Source organism: Mycteria americana, chromosome 2 (genome assembly GCF_035582795.1).
Source record: "Mycteria americana isolate JAX WOST 10 ecotype Jacksonville Zoo and Gardens chromosome 2, USCA_MyAme_1.0, whole genome shotgun sequence".
NCBI classification, from domain to species: Eukaryota; Metazoa; Chordata; class Aves; order Ciconiiformes; family Ciconiidae; genus Mycteria; species Mycteria americana.
In genome coordinates this window covers 165050316-165071182 of record NC_134366.1, presented here as the reverse complement: position 1 = coordinate 165071182, position 20867 = coordinate 165050316, and the positions used below count along the sequence as shown (strand labels likewise).

The 20867-nt window shown below is 39.1% G+C and overlaps 1 protein-coding gene across 1 annotated transcript in view; it reads left to right on the top strand.

Moving 5' to 3' along the window:
• CYRIB (CYFIP related Rac1 interactor B) overlaps positions 1-14373 on the top strand; it is an 80317-nt gene extending 65944 nt beyond the window's left edge. The window contains 9 exon segments of the mRNA XM_075495272.1: positions 3372-3493; positions 5126-5231; positions 6306-6442; positions 7092-7169; positions 7268-7384; positions 8513-8592; positions 9778-9904; positions 10708-10778; positions 13516-14373. Coding sequence (XP_075351387.1) covers positions 3372-3493; positions 5126-5231; positions 6306-6442; positions 7092-7169; positions 7268-7384; positions 8513-8592; positions 9778-9904; positions 10708-10778; positions 13516-13579 — 902 coding nt within the window. The 3' untranslated portion in view covers positions 13580-14373.
• Positions 14374-20867: the final 6494 nt, after the last annotated feature.

The window sequence follows — 20867 nt, the reverse complement described above, 5'->3', positions numbered from 1 at the left end:
TGTTCTTCCCTGGGAAAAATCTCAGTTTAAATAGTGTTTACTGTGCAGTATAAACTTTTAACCCCAAATTTCTCTCCCTACTAGTTCTGTAGGCTAGCCAAATATTTTTTTAAATAGTCACTAAATGTGTGTGTTCCCTGCATGCAATATGTTGTCATACTTCCATAGCATTTAGTTCACATAACAGCTTTTGTATATTGTTTCAAGTCTACCCTTTTGTCTTTAGTACGTTATCGTGTGAGCTTTCTGAACTCTAAATGTATGTAGCATCTAGTGTAGTAATGTAGTTCTGATAAATTTAAAATTAATTTAAAGATGAACTCCCCATTTACTTGAGGGACTTCAGTCTTCACTTTTCTTACTATTGGATTAGAAACGGGAAAGTTGCCCTGAATAACCAGGGGTCGGCTTCCTTGGCAACAATATCAAACCCAAGAGCATTTCAGTGAGCTGTGCTGTGCTTACTGTATTTGTTCTTTCTATGGAAAATGTTGCCGGGTAAAGGCAAAGCTTTGTCATAAAGTTGTAGCAGGAACTTGCATCCATGGAAGGGGAAAGGGAAAATCCCTGAAATTGTATGCCTCCTTCATCCTGCTGTTTGGATGCCTGACATTGCTGGTTGCTTTTTCTTAGTTGTCAAGACTAACTCCAGAAGTACAACTCCCTTTCCTGTTCTGTGCACTCCACGTTGAGGAAAACAAATTCCACAGTTAGTGGTTCTCAAGTGAAAGTCCTGTAGCTTGAGTCCTCAGGTACATACTGATATGTGGGAATGCTACCTCCACCTATTCAAGATTACAGTAATGCTTAGGAAGAGGAACCTTTCCCTCTTTCTCCATCTGTAATAGACTTTCAGAATACAATGCTGTAACCTGCACTGAGAAGCAAATAAACCAGTTGCTCTGAGCCAGGCAGCACTAGGGCTTGAAGATTTTCTATATTGTGCCTTTTAAATCTATCCTAATACATCCTAAATGTATAGTGAAGTGAATGTAGAAGGATTTAGGTTTGCTTTTTAAATTTGAGCTCTTTTCTAGGTGCAGAAGAATTACAGATGGGAGAAGAACTTAGTTGGGACAAACCAGGTTTACAACTTTTCTTCTACTGAGAGCACTAGGTGCACCAAAATGAAATACATATCAAAAGAAATAATCCAGTGTTGACTGGATTTTAAAACTTGTATATTTATAAGTTTGTTATAATCAAAACTAACAAGCAAAAAAGCGCCAAAAAAACCCACCACCCCAACAAATTAAGTATAAACCGTTGGTTTAGGTTTCTTGGAACATTTTAGGGAAATGAAATACAGTGGTTGGCTGATTACATCCTAAGTGAAACACACTAACAAGATGTTGAAGGTGTTGACTTGCATAGCCAGCTGTTCAGTGAAGACCGCTTAATTTGTATCTGGAAGATGATTTTCATTTCTAATCTTGGAAGGTCATAGCACTACATCTGTTCTGCTTGTCGGTGTGTTTCAAAATGAGGAGGAGGAGTTCTTGTGGGCCCTTCTGCTGTGCCCCTCTGCCCCCTGCTGAAAAATGAACTCTCCTTACTGGAGAGGGTAAAGAAAAAATGGCATGAAAAATTAAATAGGCAAGAGATGTGCTCAGTGTGAGACAATCCAAGTGGCAAGTCTTGATTGCATTATTTAACAACACAATCTGGAATGCTACAGAGCTTCACGTTTTAGTCTGTATTTCACTATAGCATTTCATGTTTGTGCATGAACTGCTGCCACTCAACTGGTGCTTACCTGTCTGCTCTTTTTCCTCATTTTTTTGTCTTCATTTCTTACAGCAGTCTTCAGCAGCTTTCAAAATTATAAATGTGACCTTTGTGATGATCTGAAAAGCACTGGCCACTTTTACTTGATGCCTCATCAATGTGGTGCTCTTATACTTTTTTTTTTTTTAAAAAAAAGGAGTAACCAGCTTTTTTTACCCGTGCTAATTCTTGATGGTTCTCAAAATATCACAGTTAAACTGTTGCAAGGTCTATATATAGGCATATTTCTAATAATGCCCACTCTCTATACATTAAACCATAAAAATAATAAGTATTATGAAAAATTACAGCAAAGTCCAGACAGGCAATGCATGTGAAACTTATCTTCTCCTCATACAAACTTCATTTTCTAATGTTTTCTTTTTCTAGTGTGTAACACTAGGATATTGTGATTTTTTTTTTTCTTTTTAATGTAAGTATGTACCTAACTTCCGTCACTGTTAGTGGGAGTTATACATATGGATCATGGAAAAAGCACTTTTAAAAAGACATTTTCCAGACCCTTTAAACTGCACAAAATCATGAGGGTATATTGTCCGTAGATAGCTTTTGTTTGTCCCTTTAAAAAGAATCTGTTGTTAATACCTTGACTTTTGGCATTGGAAGTCCTGAATTGAAATATCCTGATACTTATTTCATAACATATTTTGCCCATGTAAACAGAGAAGTGTGGTTTTGTTTTTTTGTTGTAAGAGTTTCAGTAGCAGCTTCAGTAAGTAAATTTTTTTTTTATAACTATGTAAAAGGAACTAATCTTATAGCTTAACTACCATCAGAATTTTAAAAGAAAAATTGATGTCGTGTCAGGTAAACCAGGTCTGAGATATTTGTACTAGTGATTATTTTTAAAGATTAAAGCCTTTTGTTGATTCTTCTCAAAACATACTTCTTTACTGAATGACATTTCTTTAAACATGTATGTGTAGCTTTTTTGAAATGATGATCAAATATACTTTTGTAAAGTCTTTAGGTAATTATAGAAAAATTGGGAGATGGCATATGTCCTTAAAGAGTGGGGAAGAAAAAAAAAAAGAGAAGTTCACACTAGATCTTTTTGTTCTCAACTGTGATTTTGCAATTAGTGCAATAAAGAATATGTTTTGAGAATTAAATATATTTCAAGAGACAGTTCCTTTCCCAACCAGTAAAAGGGGAGGCAGGGAAGATGGAAAATAATCTGATGCAGTGTTTCTAGGTAACAGTAGACATGAACACCTTCTGTAATATCTGTAGTGAGTGTGTCTCAAGTCTCTTCCACTGCTGCACTCTACTGCCCTCTAAGGTGAGATTGATATGATAGTCATGTCATATAAAGATGACTTGTCAGGATTTCTTTTCCTAACCCAATTTTAAATAAGTCAGGAAGGATGGATTCAAGGTGGATTTTGGGGATGCTAAATGAAGCTAAAAGACTACTAAAATGAATACGGCTACTCTCTTGGAGTTCTTCATACATTGTAGTAGCTCTTCAGAGAATGAAAATTCTTGATGAGTCACTGCAAGAATTTGTCCCGTAGGTGATGGTGTGCCTATTGAATTCCATATTGTTTTTAAAAATATATTTAATATGTTCTGCTGTTTAGATGCCCAACCTACAGAATCTGAAAAGGAAATTTATAATCAGGTGAATGTAGTGTTAAAGGATGCAGAAGGAATACTGGAAGACTTGCAGTCATATAGAGGAGCTGGCCATGAAATACGAGAGGTGAGCTAGAGCGTTACGATTGCACACAACCTGTGGTTGTTCATTGTCTAATCCTAACCAAATGCTGCTGGATTTTAACTTTGCTTGCAGGAGCTGTTTCGGCAGAGCATGTTGTCTATTAAAATTGCTGTCTTGAATGTCTGCTCTGGAATGTTCCTTCTTAACAGTGAAACAGATGTCGCTTGTTTCAGTAATATTAACCCACAAATATAATAGCAAATGATGCTTCTCAAACTTTTTATGGAATTGTTGTTGTTGATTTTTCTTTATATTCCCACGTAAGCTCTTTTTGAGTTAGTGGCGAGTTTGGAAAGAGCATGGCGTGACTACAATGCAATATTGAGTAGTGTCGACATCTTTTTGTACGCTAATTGGAGAAGTCTGATGTGTGGTATTCCTAACACAAAAGACATCTCATTTTCTATCCCTTTTGATTGTCTTTTATTTACTAAAATAGATGTTTGGAATAGAAACAAAGTTTCTTTACAGCATGTTACTCCATTTTTTTCCTTTACCTTTAAGAAAGGGTTGAATAAATACTCAAGCCCCTTCCCTTCTTCCTCAAATGCAGCAGTGGGCTTACTTTACTCCTAAAGTGAGGAGTTACTGTAATGTACTCTTAAGAAATCCTGGTACATAGGAGGAGTCTCTGTTGAATTCACAAGGTAGGTTTAAGGAGGGTAACTATGTCACATAAAACCCTTAGGAGGGGAGATAGCTTAATTGTTCTTCAAGGAAGGAGCATGTTCAGGGAGAAGCTGTAGGATCTGGCAGGAATGTGTGTCCCAGCAACGAAACCTGCAGCTCCCATGGAGAAGGGAGATGCTCCTGAGATGAGGTAGACATTGCAGAAAGGAAGCTTGCTAGGGACCAGAGGAGTGTGCTGCAACTCACAGCCCAGGGTTGACTGAAACAGATTTTGGAATCGAAGAGTTGACTCTGCAGATGCACCAGGAGAGTTATGAGCATTTTTATTTCTGTTTTCTTAGTAATTTTCAGTTGCAAAGTAGTCCAGTTTTTATCTTAAAAACCTGAAGAGACTGAATTTAAGGCTTTATCTGTCTGTGAAGTTTAGTGTAAAGACAAGGTCTGTGCATATATACCTCAAAGCTCTGGTATACACCATGTCTTGGTGTTGCTTTATGTTGTGGATTATGCTTGAATGTTCCTGCTGTAATATTTAGCCTGAATTTCACAGCAAATTTGTTTGACACCACCCCCCTACCCCCCCCAATTCAGAAATTGGTGATGTATACCAACATTAGGATGAGGCTTTGATCACTAAACTTTTTTGCTTGGAGGTACCCTAAAAATTTGTTGATTTTAATTAACTAGATCTGGTTATGTAAATTTTCTTATTTGAGTAGCTATATTTTTAATAATTTCTTTATGCTCTCTCCAAGTTGTTTTCCTATTCAGGATAGTTAGTTTCAACATAAGTATTTAGAGCTTTTTTGGAACAGACATGGGTTAGTACAGGCTTGTCTCTCAACTGGAAACTTCTCAGTAGGTAGAATTTTTAATTACTAGCCCCTCAAACAATTGCCCTGCACAGATATTTTTTTTTCCTAGTAGCGTATCAGTTATTCTTAATCTAAGCATACTTTTTTCCCTCTTTTTTTCTGACTTAAGGCAATACAGCATCCAAATGATGAGAAGCTGCAAGAGAAGGCATGGGGTGCAGTTGTTCCACTAGTAGGCAAACTAAAGAAATTCTATGAATTTTCTCAAAGACTAGGTAAGTGGAGTGGTATTAACTTGGGGTTTTTTGTCTTCATTAATTAATACATTTGGCATATTCAAATGTGATCACATCTAGGTCAACCCCTTGTTAGTAGGTAAAAGCTCATATTGCATAGATTCCTTCCATGCACTGGACTGGATCTTATTTATGTCTGCATACTACCTTCTTGCATGTGAAAGTAAACTTGCTTCATTGGAAACCTGAGAGGAGAGAGAGAATCAGAGCATACTTGTCATCCTCTTTCTCTACTCCTTTAGCAACTCTGGAAAGCACTAATGAGCTGATTGTTTTGAAAATTAGTGACAAATTGATCAGGAATTAATTCTGTTAATGTTTCTGATACCATGAGTCATTAAAAGTGACTGTATTATTCTCCCCCAAAACAGCAGAAATAACTTGGTCTGTGGAAATGCCTGATCTTGGTTCATGCAGGTGCAATACTTAAGATGGCACTTCATGCCTCTTACAAAACCAACTTGACTGATACTCTCTCGAAGCTGATAAAACCTATTAGACTTGATTTGCTTTTTCACAAACTATCTGTTGTTACCTCACTTGTAGGCAGAGTTATTAGCATAGCTCCTGAAAAAATGAGCTCAAAAAATTGAAGCTTTTTGCAGGCAAGTTCTGCTTTGTTAAAGAGGAGAGGTATTTTTCTCAAGAAGATGAGCAGGAAGTTGGATTATAAATTTATCTTAAAAACAAATAAAACATGACTTTTGCTGATAAGTATGTACCTCTTGAATTCTGTGTTATCTTAAAGGCTGCAGCCTTTAACACAGATTATTGAAATCTGTTTTACACAAATGTTGCAGACAAAGCTTGAATAAAACTTTTCAAGAAGTTTTTTCATGGCTGTCAGTGCTGATTAGACCTAGTCATTACAGCAATTTGTAAGTAAATACGATAACAGTGGTACATAGAAACAATTCATCAAGCTCCATTATTATTAACTACCATGTATTTTGGCAGACTTCTATTTTAATTCTAGCATGCAGAATATCAGTCAATAGAGATACAAGAAGCAGGTGCAGTTGTATATTGCAAAATACTCTCCTCTCATTTAAGAGGCAGGATTGCGAGGTCTGTTGGGAGCCCTGACAAGCACTCCATATTCACCAACGCAACACCTGGAGCGAGAGCAGGCTCTTGCTAAGCAGTTTGCAGAAATTCTTCACTTTACACTCCGATTTGATGAGCTCAAGGTAAGAACTTGTTGTAATTTTGTAAGCACAAAGGCTAGTAGAAAGAAAACAAGTCTATTTACTGAAGCAATCTGGGTTGTGTTCTGTTCTAGAATAGAGCATGCAGTAGATACTCCAATATCTACTATGCTCGGCTTGTTCGCATGACCTAGAGTTAGATTAAACTGGAAAGCAGATGAAATACCATATTAGCTTTAGGCAGTTATATTTCAGTTCATATTAATCACGTTTCTTCATCTGAATTTGGCATATCTCTTGGGATTATGCTGCTGCTGCTTTTAGTATGTGCACACCCATAGTCCAGCTATTTTCTTGCTAATGTGCAAAGAACTAAGCAGAAATGGTATTAATTTGCTGGTCTGATGCTTGGAGTCAAACTAGCAAAGCCATTTTTTTTTCAACCTACTAATTTCAAACTCCTGTTTAGGAGACTGCTCCTTTTCTTGTTCTTGTTAGACCTTGTTCTGAAAAATCTGAGAATTTAACCAGAAAGCTTTATGTTCTATGTGTCACTTCCCAACATGTCACAGGCCTTTTTACTTCAGAAGGGTGAATATTTTCTTGTTCTCAGTATTATATTTTATGAAATCTTATCCTTACATTTTTTTCTTGAGTTTGTCACAACTCTTTTGCTTCCATATCTATATAGATGACAAATCCTGCTATTCAGAATGACTTCAGCTACTATAGAAGAACTCTGAGCCGTATGAGGATTAACAATGTCCCAGTAGGTAACCCTTGGATGAGATGAAATGTAATCTTATACTACCACCTATCTTTTTCATGTACAGAACAACTACATTCTTTTTTCCTTCTGTTTTATAGGCAGAGGGAGAAAATGAAGTAAATAATGAGCTGGCAAACAGAATGTCTTTATTTTATGCTGAAGCAACGCCAATGTTGAAAACCTTAAGTGATGCTACAACAAAGTTTGTGTCAGAGGTAAGAGTACAAATTTATGGCTTGGGTAGTGTACTTCAAAGCACTGCAGGGCCAGACATCATCTTGGAACACAAAACTTTTCTACCAGGCTTAATCTGGCATCCAGAAATCTAACTTATTTTTTGGAGCCTCAAGAAACATTAAATCTCTTTCTTAGATGCCGTAGAGGTTAGAGTAAGTTCAGCTAGCCACCTTGTGGATGTGTCGCAAAAAGTTAATGGATAGCATTACAACATTGGTAGTGATAGCTTTCCTCAAGAAAGGAGGTGGGAGAGGTAATTACGTTGCCTGCATTTTGGTGGTGGTTTAGAGCAGAAACTTCAGAAAACGGAAACAGCTTGATTCTCTCTGCTTGAAATAAGGAACAGAATTGAAATGTAGCTTCCTTTTCTCCATCCCAAGATGCTTTTGTTTTGCTGCATAAAGTCAAGTATACTTACATTATTGCAGAAGAGGGGAGGAACCTGACCTGGAAAAGTATTCCAGCATTTTGACACATCCCTATTTATCCTTAACTGCTTCAATAAATTCTAGTGATAAAATCCAGTCACTGCAAGTATTTTGCTTGTCTTCTGATAACTGTGAAGATTTTTGTCTTACATGCAAAGAATGCACACTATTTCTTAAAAAAAAAAAAAAATTGTACATTACATGATTAATACGAAGATACATTTGTCTTTTTAATGATTTTTCCTAAGTTCTGCTTTACGCTTAAAATGCCTTGGGAAAAATGGCCTCTTATTTTATATTTCTTTGAGGTATTTGTCTGCAACAATTTTAAGTCTTACTATTGCAGCAGATGCATGTATTTGGCTATAGAAATTTCTGTCTTTAAAGAGCAGGTTATATGATTCCTTTAAAACTTCCCAAAAGTCAATAGTGTCAATAGTGTATTTCTTTAGCTACAAACAAGCAAGCAAAACCCATATGGTAAACTTTGCTCTGTGAGTTGCTAATCTATACTTAACATTTTTAAAAACCAGTGCAAGACTACCTGCCTTACCACAGTTGTGTTGATGTTTTTAATTCCTCCACATTGCCATGTCAGCAGATCACTGATTTGATTTAGGTTTTGTAATATAATATTTCTCAATAATTTAATTGGAAACTGTTTATCTTCTTCTGCAGAATAAAAATTTACCTATAGAGAATACTACAGATTGCTTAAGCACCATGGCTAGTGTGTGCAGGGTCATGCTGGAAACCCCGTGAGTATAAACAGTCCTTGTATTGTGTATGAATGATCTCTGTATTTAAGACATGACTTGTGATGCATAAGGTGAAAGAAATATCACTGGCATAATTAGGAGCTATGGTGTTTTCTTTTTACCAACTTAGTTGTTTACTTTGACATGAAACTAACTTGTCTCACTTTGCTAGCCATGCAAATCATGCGGTCTACTTTTTTGAACGTATTAATATTTAAAAATAGAATGGCTATGAAAGTTAGACAACCTCTTGGCACTCTTTATAAATGGTTTTCTCATGTATAATTCAGGAAAATATACTATTTGAGCATGATTGCCTAGGGCCTCTTGAAAGAGGGGTTATGGGCAATGCGTTGGATGGTACCTCCTTGCAAGTTGGTTTGGCTGATGGCTGTAACAAAATTACAGCGCCTCTGGGGAATTATGAGATGACTTGTAGGGATGAAGGCAGTCTGTTGTCTGCTGTAAATGTGAGAGGCACTGGGAGTATGAACAAAAAGTCAAACTAAACTTTGGGTTTTTTATCTGTTTCTTCTGGGTTCTAAATAGTTTCCCATTGGTAAAATTACTCAGGGATGAGGTATGTCTTATTTAAATAAAAGTTTCTGTCCAAATACTGCAGTACATTTGTTTTGGAGCACATTAAGAGCTCCAAACATTTATATTCTTACCCTTCTTAGGAATGGTCTGTCTTATTCAAGAAAGTAGTTAAGCGTTGTTCATTAAGCTTGCCCTTTTTTTTTGCCTTTTTTTTCCCCCCGAGTCAGAAGTTTGGGTTGCATGTATCTTAGAGGGTGGTGGGGAAAAGGGTAGGAAGCATTGAAAGCAAAGTTAGTATGTATTGTTTTAATCTTTTTTTTTTTCCTGTAAATATATATATATACACACACACCCCTGAAATAGTGTAGCATCAGGGTGCTATTTTAGGTTTGAGAATCTTTGTTAATCTCCAGATAACTCTTTCTAAGCAGCGGTCTGACTTGTAGGCAGGTTATTGAAAGGAAAAAGGAAAACTCTCAAAAGTTTGTGGGGTTGGTGGGTTTTGGGCGTTTAGTTTGGCTTGCCTTTTTTTTTCCCTCTGAGGATTTATAGTATGATTTTTCTCTTTAATCTTATTTTGGGCGTTACTAGTAGGTACTCTTATCTTGTGTTTGATAGATAATAATCTGTGTTTTTAAATTACAGTGAATATAGAAGCAGGTTTACAAATGAGGAAACAGTATCATTCTGTCTGAGGGTAATGGTGGGTGTCATCATACTCTATGACCACGTGCATCCGGTGGGCGCTTTTGCCAAAACTTCAAAAATTGATGTAAGTTTATTGTTACTAAATAATCTTTTGAGTATTTAAATTGTGTGTAGGCTCCTTTTCTGCCCTCCAGGTTCTAGTAGCAGATGTACACTTTGGATTGATGCTAAATGGATAATGGTAGCTGTTAGCAAACCATATACATAAGTAGTAAGAAATACAAACTAGGCCTTCAGACACATAAATGGTCATTGTTAGGTCATGAAAAATCTCTTTTGATGGAATTCAGGTAATGTCTTGAAATACTTGTAAACAGTGGTTGTGTTGAAAGATCCAAATCGGAATGACTAGAAATAACAACAGCATCTAGCTTGTTCCTCACTATAGTAAAAAGCTAGGTTCATCATCCACCAGTCTTCAAGTTTTTAACTTTCTGCTGTTGTTTGATAGTAAGTCTATGGAATACATGCTGTTACTCTGTGCTGCTTTGTGGTTGTTTCAAATGCACCATTGTATTAGCTACAGAGTTTGTCATTATTTCACTGGCTGAATGTAATCATTCTTAATGGATTTATGATAAACAAAGATTTTTGTTTACAGTTCCTTTTTTTTTAAGGTTGATAAAGCAGAGCTTGACATCAAAGTTGCATTGTCTAAAGATATACAGGTTTTTAAGTAGCTAAGCCATTCTGTCACAGGAAAATGTAATACTGAAAGCTTAATTCCTTTCTCATATCAAGAAAATGTCTTTACACTGCTGCAATGTTTAAATACTTATTTTTTTCTGACAAACTGCATATAAAACACTTCTGTAAACTTAGAAGGTATTAGCATGAAAAAAACTGTTTAATTTTTTTAACTCCTAGATGAAAGGATGCATCAAAGTTCTTAAAGACCAGCCTCCTAACAGTGTAGAAGGCCTTCTAAATGCTCTCAGGTACTCTTATTCTTTTATTTGAAATATTTTAATGTGAATTTTCATAAATCGTCCAGGGCATTTCCTTCAGCAGTGAAGCATTCAGTCAGTGTTACAGGTAAAAGGTGAATGTGATTATTGCAGTTTTCTTTTCCAATGTGTCTTGAGACAGGGATGCATGAAGAAGCTACTGTGTTTTAAAAGCTGGGTCATAAACTTGCAGTTGTTCATTCTAAGATAACTTTTTGCATACTTTAACTGCATACATGTTAAGAACGAGTCTGTAGAGGTAAGCGTGACAGAGTAGATATTGTACCTGAAGTTAAAACTGATGACAAGGTATAATACATACTAAAAGCTAACTAGAGGTTACCTGTGATCACATCTACTGACTGAACTACCAAACAAGCAAATGAGCAGCTGCAGTGTGCGCACTGTAACTTGTGCCAGCTTGCCAAAGAAATGGCTTAATTAGTTTGCATTGGCCATATCCTCAGCTGTGTGTGGTTTGACCATGGCTTAATGATTTTATTTATTATTTGTAGAATATATGAGTAGTTTCACGTGATTTTTATGTTTTGTGGATAGCTTCAGACATGTAAGGCAGATAGTTTTTTGGTATGAAAATAGAAATTGTTCCTCTCTCACAAAGTATTTATAGGGAGGTACTTAAGGCAAGAGTCTCAATGTTTTTGCTGTAGAATAGGCAAGACAAGAAGTTGCCACATTAATTGGAGAGGTAAAAAAAAATTTAATAATTCTGTATAAGAACCTAAAACATGCTAATTTAGGTCATAAAGCTGTATCTGTAGTCAGTAACGTGTTCTTCAGGTGGGTGTCCAGCATCAGAGGAGTGGCAAGAAGTGCCAAAATGTGATACGCAGATGAAGGCTTCATTCTTGTCCTTACTTGAAAAAGTATCATATTACTTTGGTAACAGTTAATTGTAACTTGGTATTGGTATTCATGCACTTACTTTGAAATGTGGAAGCTTTAGTTTGTCTTGCCTGAAAGGGTGCAGTTGTACTTTGTTTTTCTTATCTGTAGTGAAACTGCTTTTATTTCATTTGCCCCTTTTTTTTGTGTGTTAAGATGTGGTACGAAGTGAAATAATGTGGTATCATAAGTGGTTTCACTTGCAAAGTTTTTTCAGATTATTAGCGGGAGAAAAAAAATAAATCTGGGATTAATTTGAGACTCATGTGAGTATTTCCATGCCTAAATCATTGTTATTCATCTCTGAACCTCCTGTATGTGATCAGTAAAAACACAAGCTTCCAGAGGGAAAATGCTGTATTAGCATTTATTTTCTGACACATTTATTGATTGCAGCTGCAAATGAACACCGATTGTCACTGGTACCCCATTTTTCCCCATCATGATTGACACTGTTAAAGCACATGGAAAGCGTAGTGCAGGTTCTCAATCAGTTGTGTGTTACTTTGTTGTTAGTAGTGTAAATTCAGCCTGTGCTGTCATGCTGACCTTTCACCACACCAACCTATTTCATGCATACATAATTTAACAGTCCTGGTATCATACATTTGATAACTCATTTGAGTAGGATATTTAAATCTTTTTCAAATCACATGTGGAATTGTTAGGAAGAGATGCAGAGGTGAGCTGCTATGTGCGTGTGTGGTGAAAGCAGATTTAAGATGATGTCATGAGAAATTAAGTCCAAATCTAAGTCTTTGATTCTGGAGGAGTGTTAGAAGTTCTTGTGTTTCTCAAGAGATAGATAATGTGTCTTAAAAGCAAATGGAAGGTGGTATGGATTTTGGAGGGAGATCAGCTGTTTATAATTTGAAATTCATATAAGTATTGTAATCATGTTCAGCTTTTTCACATGGGCAGAATACCAAGTGCAATAACTTTTCAGGATTTTAGAAAACCTTAGGCCTCTTGTTTGTGGAAAGTATAAATTACCAAAAAGTGCTGGAATCTATATTGATACTAATTTCCAAAACAAAAACTCATCGTATATTCTTCAAGTGAACAACTAAAATATCACTGCAGTTGTGGATAACATGTTGAATTTAAATTACAGAGTAAGTTTTTACTTGCTTTTAGATTACAGTTAGGGAAGGAAGATCAGGGAAGTTAACCATACAAAGAAGCCAGCATTGAGGAGATACAGTACTTTCTTTTAAAATAAGAGATGACTAAGGTTTTTGTCATGATTTAAAAATGTGCTAATGTCCTAGAGAATTTTGAAGGGGGAAGGGCCTGGAATAAACACGTGTATACTCTGTAGTTTTAGCAGCACAGTTACTTAACTAAACAGGAATTTAGGCTGAAGAGCAATTAAATCCATTCTTGTTGAGGGATCTTAGAACTATTTGGTCACTGGAAGTTTTGAAGAAAACTTTCTGAAGCTATGTTTTATTTGAAGAAGTTTCCTATGGACAGAGACCTCAGAGTTTCAGTCTTACTGATAATTACCTATCACAAGCGGTAGCATGAGTTTACTATGAAAATGGCCGATGAGCACGAAAGCCAACACCGAGCTGAGGTTTATTTTTAAACCCCCATGGTGCAAGGCTGTTGGGTTATAGTTCTGACTGATAATAGCATTTTCTGCTCAGAATGTCTGGTTTGTGTACTTGGTAGCCATGGAGTGGATGATGATCGGTGGCTGAGGGTTTTACTCTGGTACAGTCAGGTTGAGCCATAAACAAAGAAATAACATATTTGTTAAGCCAAAGTAAAATAGCATCTGTGCTCTTCTCAACTTGATTTTTATTTCTGTGTTTAGGTACACAACAAAGCATTTGAATGATGAGACTACCTCCAAGCAAATTAAATCCATGTTGCAATAACAATTACCTGGAATTCGCACCTGCTGTAGACAGACCGTATTCTGCAATGACTGAGATGCACAGATTTTTTTTTAGTGATTGCAACTACTATCTTGTTCATTCTTGCTTTTTATTTTCTCTCTTCCTGTTTACCCTTTTTTTAATCACTTTCTTGTTCTTAAGTAAGCTCAGACTTCTTTTCTGTGCCAAATCAATGAAAATTATCAGTCCTGGAAAGTATTTCTACTTTTCAGAATAGCCATCCTAAGTGGCAGCTAATTATGCGTTGCATTTGGATTTCTCTGTACTGGGGAAAGATTTGTGACTTGAACTAAATATTTTTAAACTTGTGGTTTTTTTCTTTTTGAAAAACTAATATTTAATATTGCTTCTTCTGCATGGCAAGACTGCCTACTTCTGCTATTTAAAAATCCCTTGATGACTTCATTTTCTATTGCAGCTTATTTTCATGTGCAACCATGAGGAAACTAAAAGCAGATTTGTTTAAATTAACTGTGTTTGTACAAAATGGTACCCAACACAAAGGTTTTTTTTAAATGAGTAAAAACTGTTTTGTTTAAAAGTTACGTTTGCATTTTGACTCATTTTTGTAAGGATGTATGTTGTATGTTTAACCTTTAATAACTAACGTTAAACTGTGGTGTGTGCGTAGCAAAATTACGTATGCATGTTCATGTCAAATGATTGGCTGTGGATAAGATAATAAAATCAGCTTTCATTTTTCTAAGTGTGGTTTGATTTACCAGTATTTTGAGTGAGATGTCTTCGTGCTTTTTGGATTTTTACAAAAAAATAAATTTATAAATTTTATATAGTGAAAACTCTGCTGTTTCATTACCAGTAACCACTAGTCTAATCCACTGATTTAAGCCTAGCGTGTTTCAGGGTTCTTGCTCTCCACTCTGTGCTGCTTCCCTGTCCCCAGAAATACTAATCGTACAGGGTTTGGGGGGAAGAACTTTGTGCAGTCCATATAGATCCCAGTGGATGTTGCTGAAGAACCTGCGTCTTGGCTACCCATGCTGACATCTCAGTACCGTCATCAGAAACGGCTTTCCAGATTAGGCTGCCAGTTTGGCTCTTTCTGTACCAATGGTGGGGAGATTAACTTCCCTCGCTCTATACTGGTGTATACTCTTGTGAATCTAGGTATTTTGAACTGTATGTAAAATCTGAATAATCTTAGCATACTAAATAATGTTTCCTGTTTGACTAGCACTTTATCGCAACAAGTGTTAAGCTTTGATTAGGTTGGTGAAGAAAATAAAGCGCTTTTTGAGAGGGGAAGAATTGAAGGGGACAGCAAGAATTGAGAATTACTAGAAAGAACATCTCTGGGAAATGGCACGTTTTGCATCGATGGGCAAACATTAGCGCACCTCATGTGCGTGGTGCTGTTGTGATTATGCCTAAAATGAGTAGTCAGTGTTCTGGAAAGGAGATTTGAAACCTGCAAGCAAGTGTGAACCCCCTCAGCTTTATTTGCTGGACAAATAATATTTTGTAACTTTACATGGCACACTAGCTCCAAATATAACATACCAGTGTGACCATGCTGGATTTCTTGTGGACACCCCTTCTGCACCATCAGGAAAGATTCTCCTTTTTATCTTTTGTTTGTTTGTTTTTGGAAATGAGATCTGCAAAATCTTAAATCATGACACTTGAGGAAGCGTTCGAAGGAGGTACAAGTGTGTATTGCTGGTACCTGTACATCCTTCTCTGTTAGGCAGGGTAATTGTTTTTTTCTTTCCTGCCAAAGGTGCTTAGCAGAGGTCCCCCCTACAGAGAAAGCAAACCATGTGCTGTGTTGGCTACAGGAATAAAATACTCTTCCTTTGACATGATATTGCTCTCTAGTCCTTTTGGCAGCATCACAGTTGAAACCAGCTGAGAAAGGACAAAACTTGATTTGTGTTTTTGGTTGGGTTTTTTTTTTCTAAAGAAAAAAATCTTTCCCAGAATTGTATGAATGTTACAAACTGTATACAACCAACCATTCTGCATGTATCTGAAAGGGTAACTGTCCTCATCAGTTAATTACCCCTAGGAAAAAAATAATTTCATCTCAGCCTTGTTACTGTGAATACAGTTATTGAATAATAATCACAGGAGGGGCAAATCATACTCCTGTCTAGTGTTACTTTTTTGGAAACAGAGCTTTCCAGAGGAAACCTAATTTACGGAGAATAGATTTTAAGCACAACTTGGGTATTTGACAGTTTTTGTTTCCGATCTCATTAGAAAACACTTGAAACGGTAAATCCATCCTGGGTGCCGTTATGCAGGTTTCTAGCTATATAGCAGAATTCTTCTTCTTTGTCTGCCTCAATGGCCAGTAACTAAAACAGCACGGAATTTCTTCAGTCGACTGTTTTGGACAGCTCTTCCTTTCTACTGCCCTGCCAATATCTTTCCTTTTAAACATCTTTGTTCTTGTGGTCTGAGGATAATTGGAGCTTTCCTTTTTTTCCTCCGGCATTTGTGTTCTGCAGTTTCTCTGTGTATGCAGCTGGGAAAGGAGATGAGAGCTGGCTTGCCTTTGAGTTGGCTGGCCCGCAACTCTGCAAGCTTCCCTCCTTGTGAGCTTTCCAAGAGAAGAAAACAGGCCTTCCAGTGCATCAGGCATCAGCTGTTCACATTTTTGAACTGGAACTGCTGTGTGTTCGCTGCTCAAGCTTTGGTGCTTGTTCCTTGCAAAACCACCCTTTAATCTTCTCCCTCTCTCTGTTTCAAATCTTTTGTTATCTGTGGTAGTGGACAGAAGAGTAGCTGGCAGGCTCAGCACTAAGTATTGGCCACTAAACGGCTTTTATGTAAGTTTGGGGAGAAACTGGCTCACTTTGGATTGGCACCACCCTGGCGTCTGTGATAGCCTAGAGTCTTGGGGTACTGGGCTGGGTGGCACTCGATGGATTAAATAACTGCTCTGCTCAAAGTAGCCATCCTCTTTCTGCTGTCAGCTGGTGTAACCACCCTGTAGCTGTCGTGGGTGGAAGGCCTTCTCGTGATGCTGTGTCTCGGAGTGTAAAAGCTATTGCTGCTTTCTTATGGGCCTCAAATTCCAGGCACAGGTGTGTCTCGGGGGAACATGGGTCCACAGGGGCTTGTGTGATGCACGTCACCGTTCATAGACAGTAAAGGGGCTGCGTAGCTCCACGCCTGATCACAGGGCTAATAGTGTGTGCCACCCCACAAGCCCTGCATTTTTTTCTGCAGTTCTTTAGTACCAGCCTGCTTATATGATACTGATTTGGTTCTTGAAATTTCACATAAAAAGTACACAAATTACAGAAATGTTTGTCCTAGAAAAGTCCTAAAATCCTTTCCTGTCTGTATCTTCTGCTTATAAACCACATCAGGATTTCACTTTGCCGGAAATGCTGCCTGTTTCCTAGTAGTTACATTATGGCTGGAGCAGATCTGGAGGGGGAGATCCCGAAATGGCTTGTTGCAGGTGGACTTGAAGCGTTCCCAGGCAAACATCTCACTCTGGATGCACCGTCCTCTGGCTGCTCTCTCCTGGCTCGCAGAGCCGATGCCAGCGTGTCTTCTGCAGCGGGGATGTGCTGACGCTTCAGGCTGTTGCTTCGCTCAAAGGATGCTCGTCCTCCTTTTCTTCGGGTTTTCTAAACTTAGTGTTGTCTTTCTGTCCCGGAAAGGACTTGCACCTGTGAAATAAATGTAAATAATTAACAAGGAGTAATCTATGCAGTTGCCGTGGGTTTATGGTTAGTTGTGGCATTTCAAAAGCGTGTCTGTGTGGAAACCCGCTGCGATGCTTACTGGGTGCTGCAGACACGTGTGCTAACAAGCCCTGCTGGAGGCAGGAGGCATCCTTGAGGATGCCCTTCCTGGCTGGGGGGGTTGCTTGTTTCTCAAAATTTTGCGAAACGCCTCTTTGTGAAGCAGCTTCTTTTATCAAAATGGAGAACTAGCTCCGAATTACCAGGCTCTTTGCTCTTGTTCTTTCTTTTGGTCTTTTTACTGGCTTAAGCGAAGTTTTTGCACTCCTTTTCCCAAGTCCGGTGTAATGTCTGCTGGCTGATCCATAGTAGCAGCTCTCTGTCTGGGGGCAGTGAAACAAGGACTAAAGCAATCCCAGTATAAAGTTCATGCTGTCAATTTGCATATGAATTTTGTAATTAATTGCTATCACATGGGATATTTAAAAACTGGATGATTGTATCCAACTCGGTGCCCTGGATCGGGGGCAGTGCTTTACTTCCCCCCGCTTCAGTGCTAATGATCCTTTCAGGTTGGTCTCATCCTTCTGTTTTATTACCCCGATGATACAAGGGTGCCTGGACAGGCTTATCGCTTCTGTCAAAGTTACGACACAAGAAGGGCTGTACCTGGTGGGCAAATCTAGCCAGGTATAATCTGACCCTGGCTCTCGAATCTGAGCAATGTTCTGGTCCCTTTTTGTCTCGGCTGTGGTAGCGTGAAGCGGGTGTTGGTGGAGTTGCGTGGGGCAGAAGGGAAGTCATCTAGTTACCGCGGGAATGTTACAAGACTTGGGCACGAGGTAGAATGTGGAATAAAGCTTTCAAAGTGCTGTAATTATTTCACCAGCAAATGCTTGAGTGCATGGTAGGCTGACAGCAAGTTACATAGACTTGGTGTGTTACAAACATCCTTACAGAGGTTGCCCTTGCATGGAAATGGTCTCGGAGCTCCCGAGGCCACGCTTACTTGCAGCCTTTCCTTGGCTGCCCCGCTCAGTCACGTCTACGTGTTTCACAGTTACAGCTCCACGTGAGACCCTTCATTTTTGAAAAGCATTCATCTAATATATATGGAAACGCTTCCACATGCTGCTATGATGAGTGAGTGAGGACAGGTCCTAGGATGGCTCCTGAGACCTCAGTTTCTGCAACAGGAGTTGGAGAAATTCAGAAGGTGTATTTTTTTCTCCCCTGTAGCAGTCTGCTGTGAACTACAGCAGCCTGCTACCCCCTGCAGGCTCCTGCCCTGGGGACCTATGTTCTCTGCTCACGCTTGAGCCTTATCCAGAAGCCAACACGTTACTGCAGGGGTCAGAGGTGTCTGATAAATGAGGCAAGGAGTTACAAGCACCTGGTGACCGTGATGATGAAGTGGAACACTGGAGAGCTGTGCCCTCTCCTGGCTCCTGCCATGGGGTTCCTCATTAGTGACGGCAAATCCCTTCCAAGGTCTCCGGAGGTGTGTGTCTGCACGTTCTCCCCTTCCTCGCCATCCAGGGTGTATCGCTGATGTCCCCATCTGTAGAAGCATGGAGAGCTCCTGCTGCAGGTGACATCTATATGTTCTTTATGGCTTTTTTTCTTGCTGGTGACCATGTACACCATGAACTGACTGAGACAGAGAAGAGGCGGCCTCTATAGTCATGGGAGTCTAAGACAACCCCAAGTCAGAGCTGGCCTGGCAAGAGCATGTATCTGGCCTGAGCTGTGGCCCATCTTTTCCTTGGATGCAGGCAAGGAAGAAACTGAGCTGCTTACTTTATGCTGGCTCCCTATCTTCCCGCATTGCGTGATTTCACATGTGCCCATTGTGTCAAAGTGGTGCTCGAACATTGGCCAAATGATGGGCTGGTGTCCAGGCTTGGGAAAGGCGTGTGTGTGCACATCCAGCTCATCCCATGCGTCTGGAAACACACCCATCATGTGAAGGGGCACGTGAGACACGTGTCCGATTGCAGAGTGGAGAGAGACGTTGCAGTATAAAGCCCATGTCCCCATAACCAGCTATGTGACCTCTGGTCGGCATTGGTGTAATTAAAAGCAGTGTGGGAGTGTGTGTGCTGAAAGACTTGAGCTTAAGTAACGTGGAAGTCTTAACTGTGCTATTTCCTAGCTTTTAAGTAATTGCCTTTATCATCTTTATCATTCTTACTGTTGTTTTTAAGGTGGTATACTCTACATTCAGCACTGTGCATCTTTGAAATGGCTTATAGTGCCTGAGAGTGAAATGCCACTGCGAGACCTGGGCTAGAGGTGCTTTCTGCGTTTACCAGCTGATTGACTGCATTCTGGCTGGAAGAATGATGATCTAAGGCCATGGGAAGGAAAGTTGGCTGATGTCACGAGGAGTTTCCTAACACATCTCTTACGCTAACATAAACATCTTGCAAGAGAAGTGGAAGAGGATGGCTCCTTGGAGACATTTAAGCTAGACTGAATAAAGGGCGAGAGGTGTCTGTTAGGAAATGTTGCTGCACTGAAATGGGCCGGGCTGAGTGACAGGTCTTTTCCATCTTAAACTGAAGTTTGCACTGGAAATTATGCTTATGAAATGTTCCTGTGTGGGCAGTTTGAGGTGTCAAAATTCAGAAGCTGAGAAGGATTGCACCAAACCATCATCTGCAGAGAGTCGATAATAACTAAAAATATAACTTTGGCCGGAGTTGCAGAAAACGCTTTCTTTTGTATTGCATAAACCAAAAAATGCTCCCGGGAAAGCTGCCGCATGGCAGGAAGGAGAAAGGGGCTCTCCTGAAGATGGCAGTGATGCTCTTCTCAAACGAGCCATGTTTACTGGCTGAATGCCACCGTTCTTTGAGAGCGACTGTCCCACCCACAAACTCTCCCTTCTATAAATTACTGCAATATTACTTTTCCCTTCAAAGGCTCAGTGATCCATTGCTCTCTTTATTTCTCCTCTCGTTTCGACACATTAACACAACTAACTTGCTTCATGCTCTGGCTTTGCAAATGAGGAACAATTGATACCGTGGCGTAATTGCGTATCTGCTTTCAAGGAGGGAACTCGTTTAAAAAACGAACAGCCCCAGACCCCAAAGTTGTGCCTCCGCTGATCTGCAAGTCCCTAAAGAATTTTGAAATATGCTGTTAATCAAAAGCTAATTAAATGTTTTAATTAGTTTTTACAGGGTGGGTTTGGTTATGGAAGGCGCTGTCTAGGTCTTTGCAGCACGGGAAGCTCTTGCTTGGGGAGCGGAGCAGGTACAGCAGAGCAATAGAGTTTCAATCAGTCGCTTTGCTGAAGGACCTTCAGCTTCGAAGGCACCATCATCTTCAGTGTCTGTCCCACTTCAGCTCTAGCAGAGATAGCTGTCTCTCATCAGCAAGGCTTTGGGGATGATGCTGTTTGCAGGGGCGGCATCGGCTGCTTTCATCCAGCCGAATGGCTGCTCTGCGCTCGGCAAACTCACGGCCCCTTCCCACGATTTGGACTCTTATTTACTCTTCGGGCCTGAGCCTTGGTCTCTGCCGCCCCAAGCAGCTCCCCAGCACAGATTGCTCATCTGAGGCTCGGATCTGGAAACCCTTAAAAGACAGAT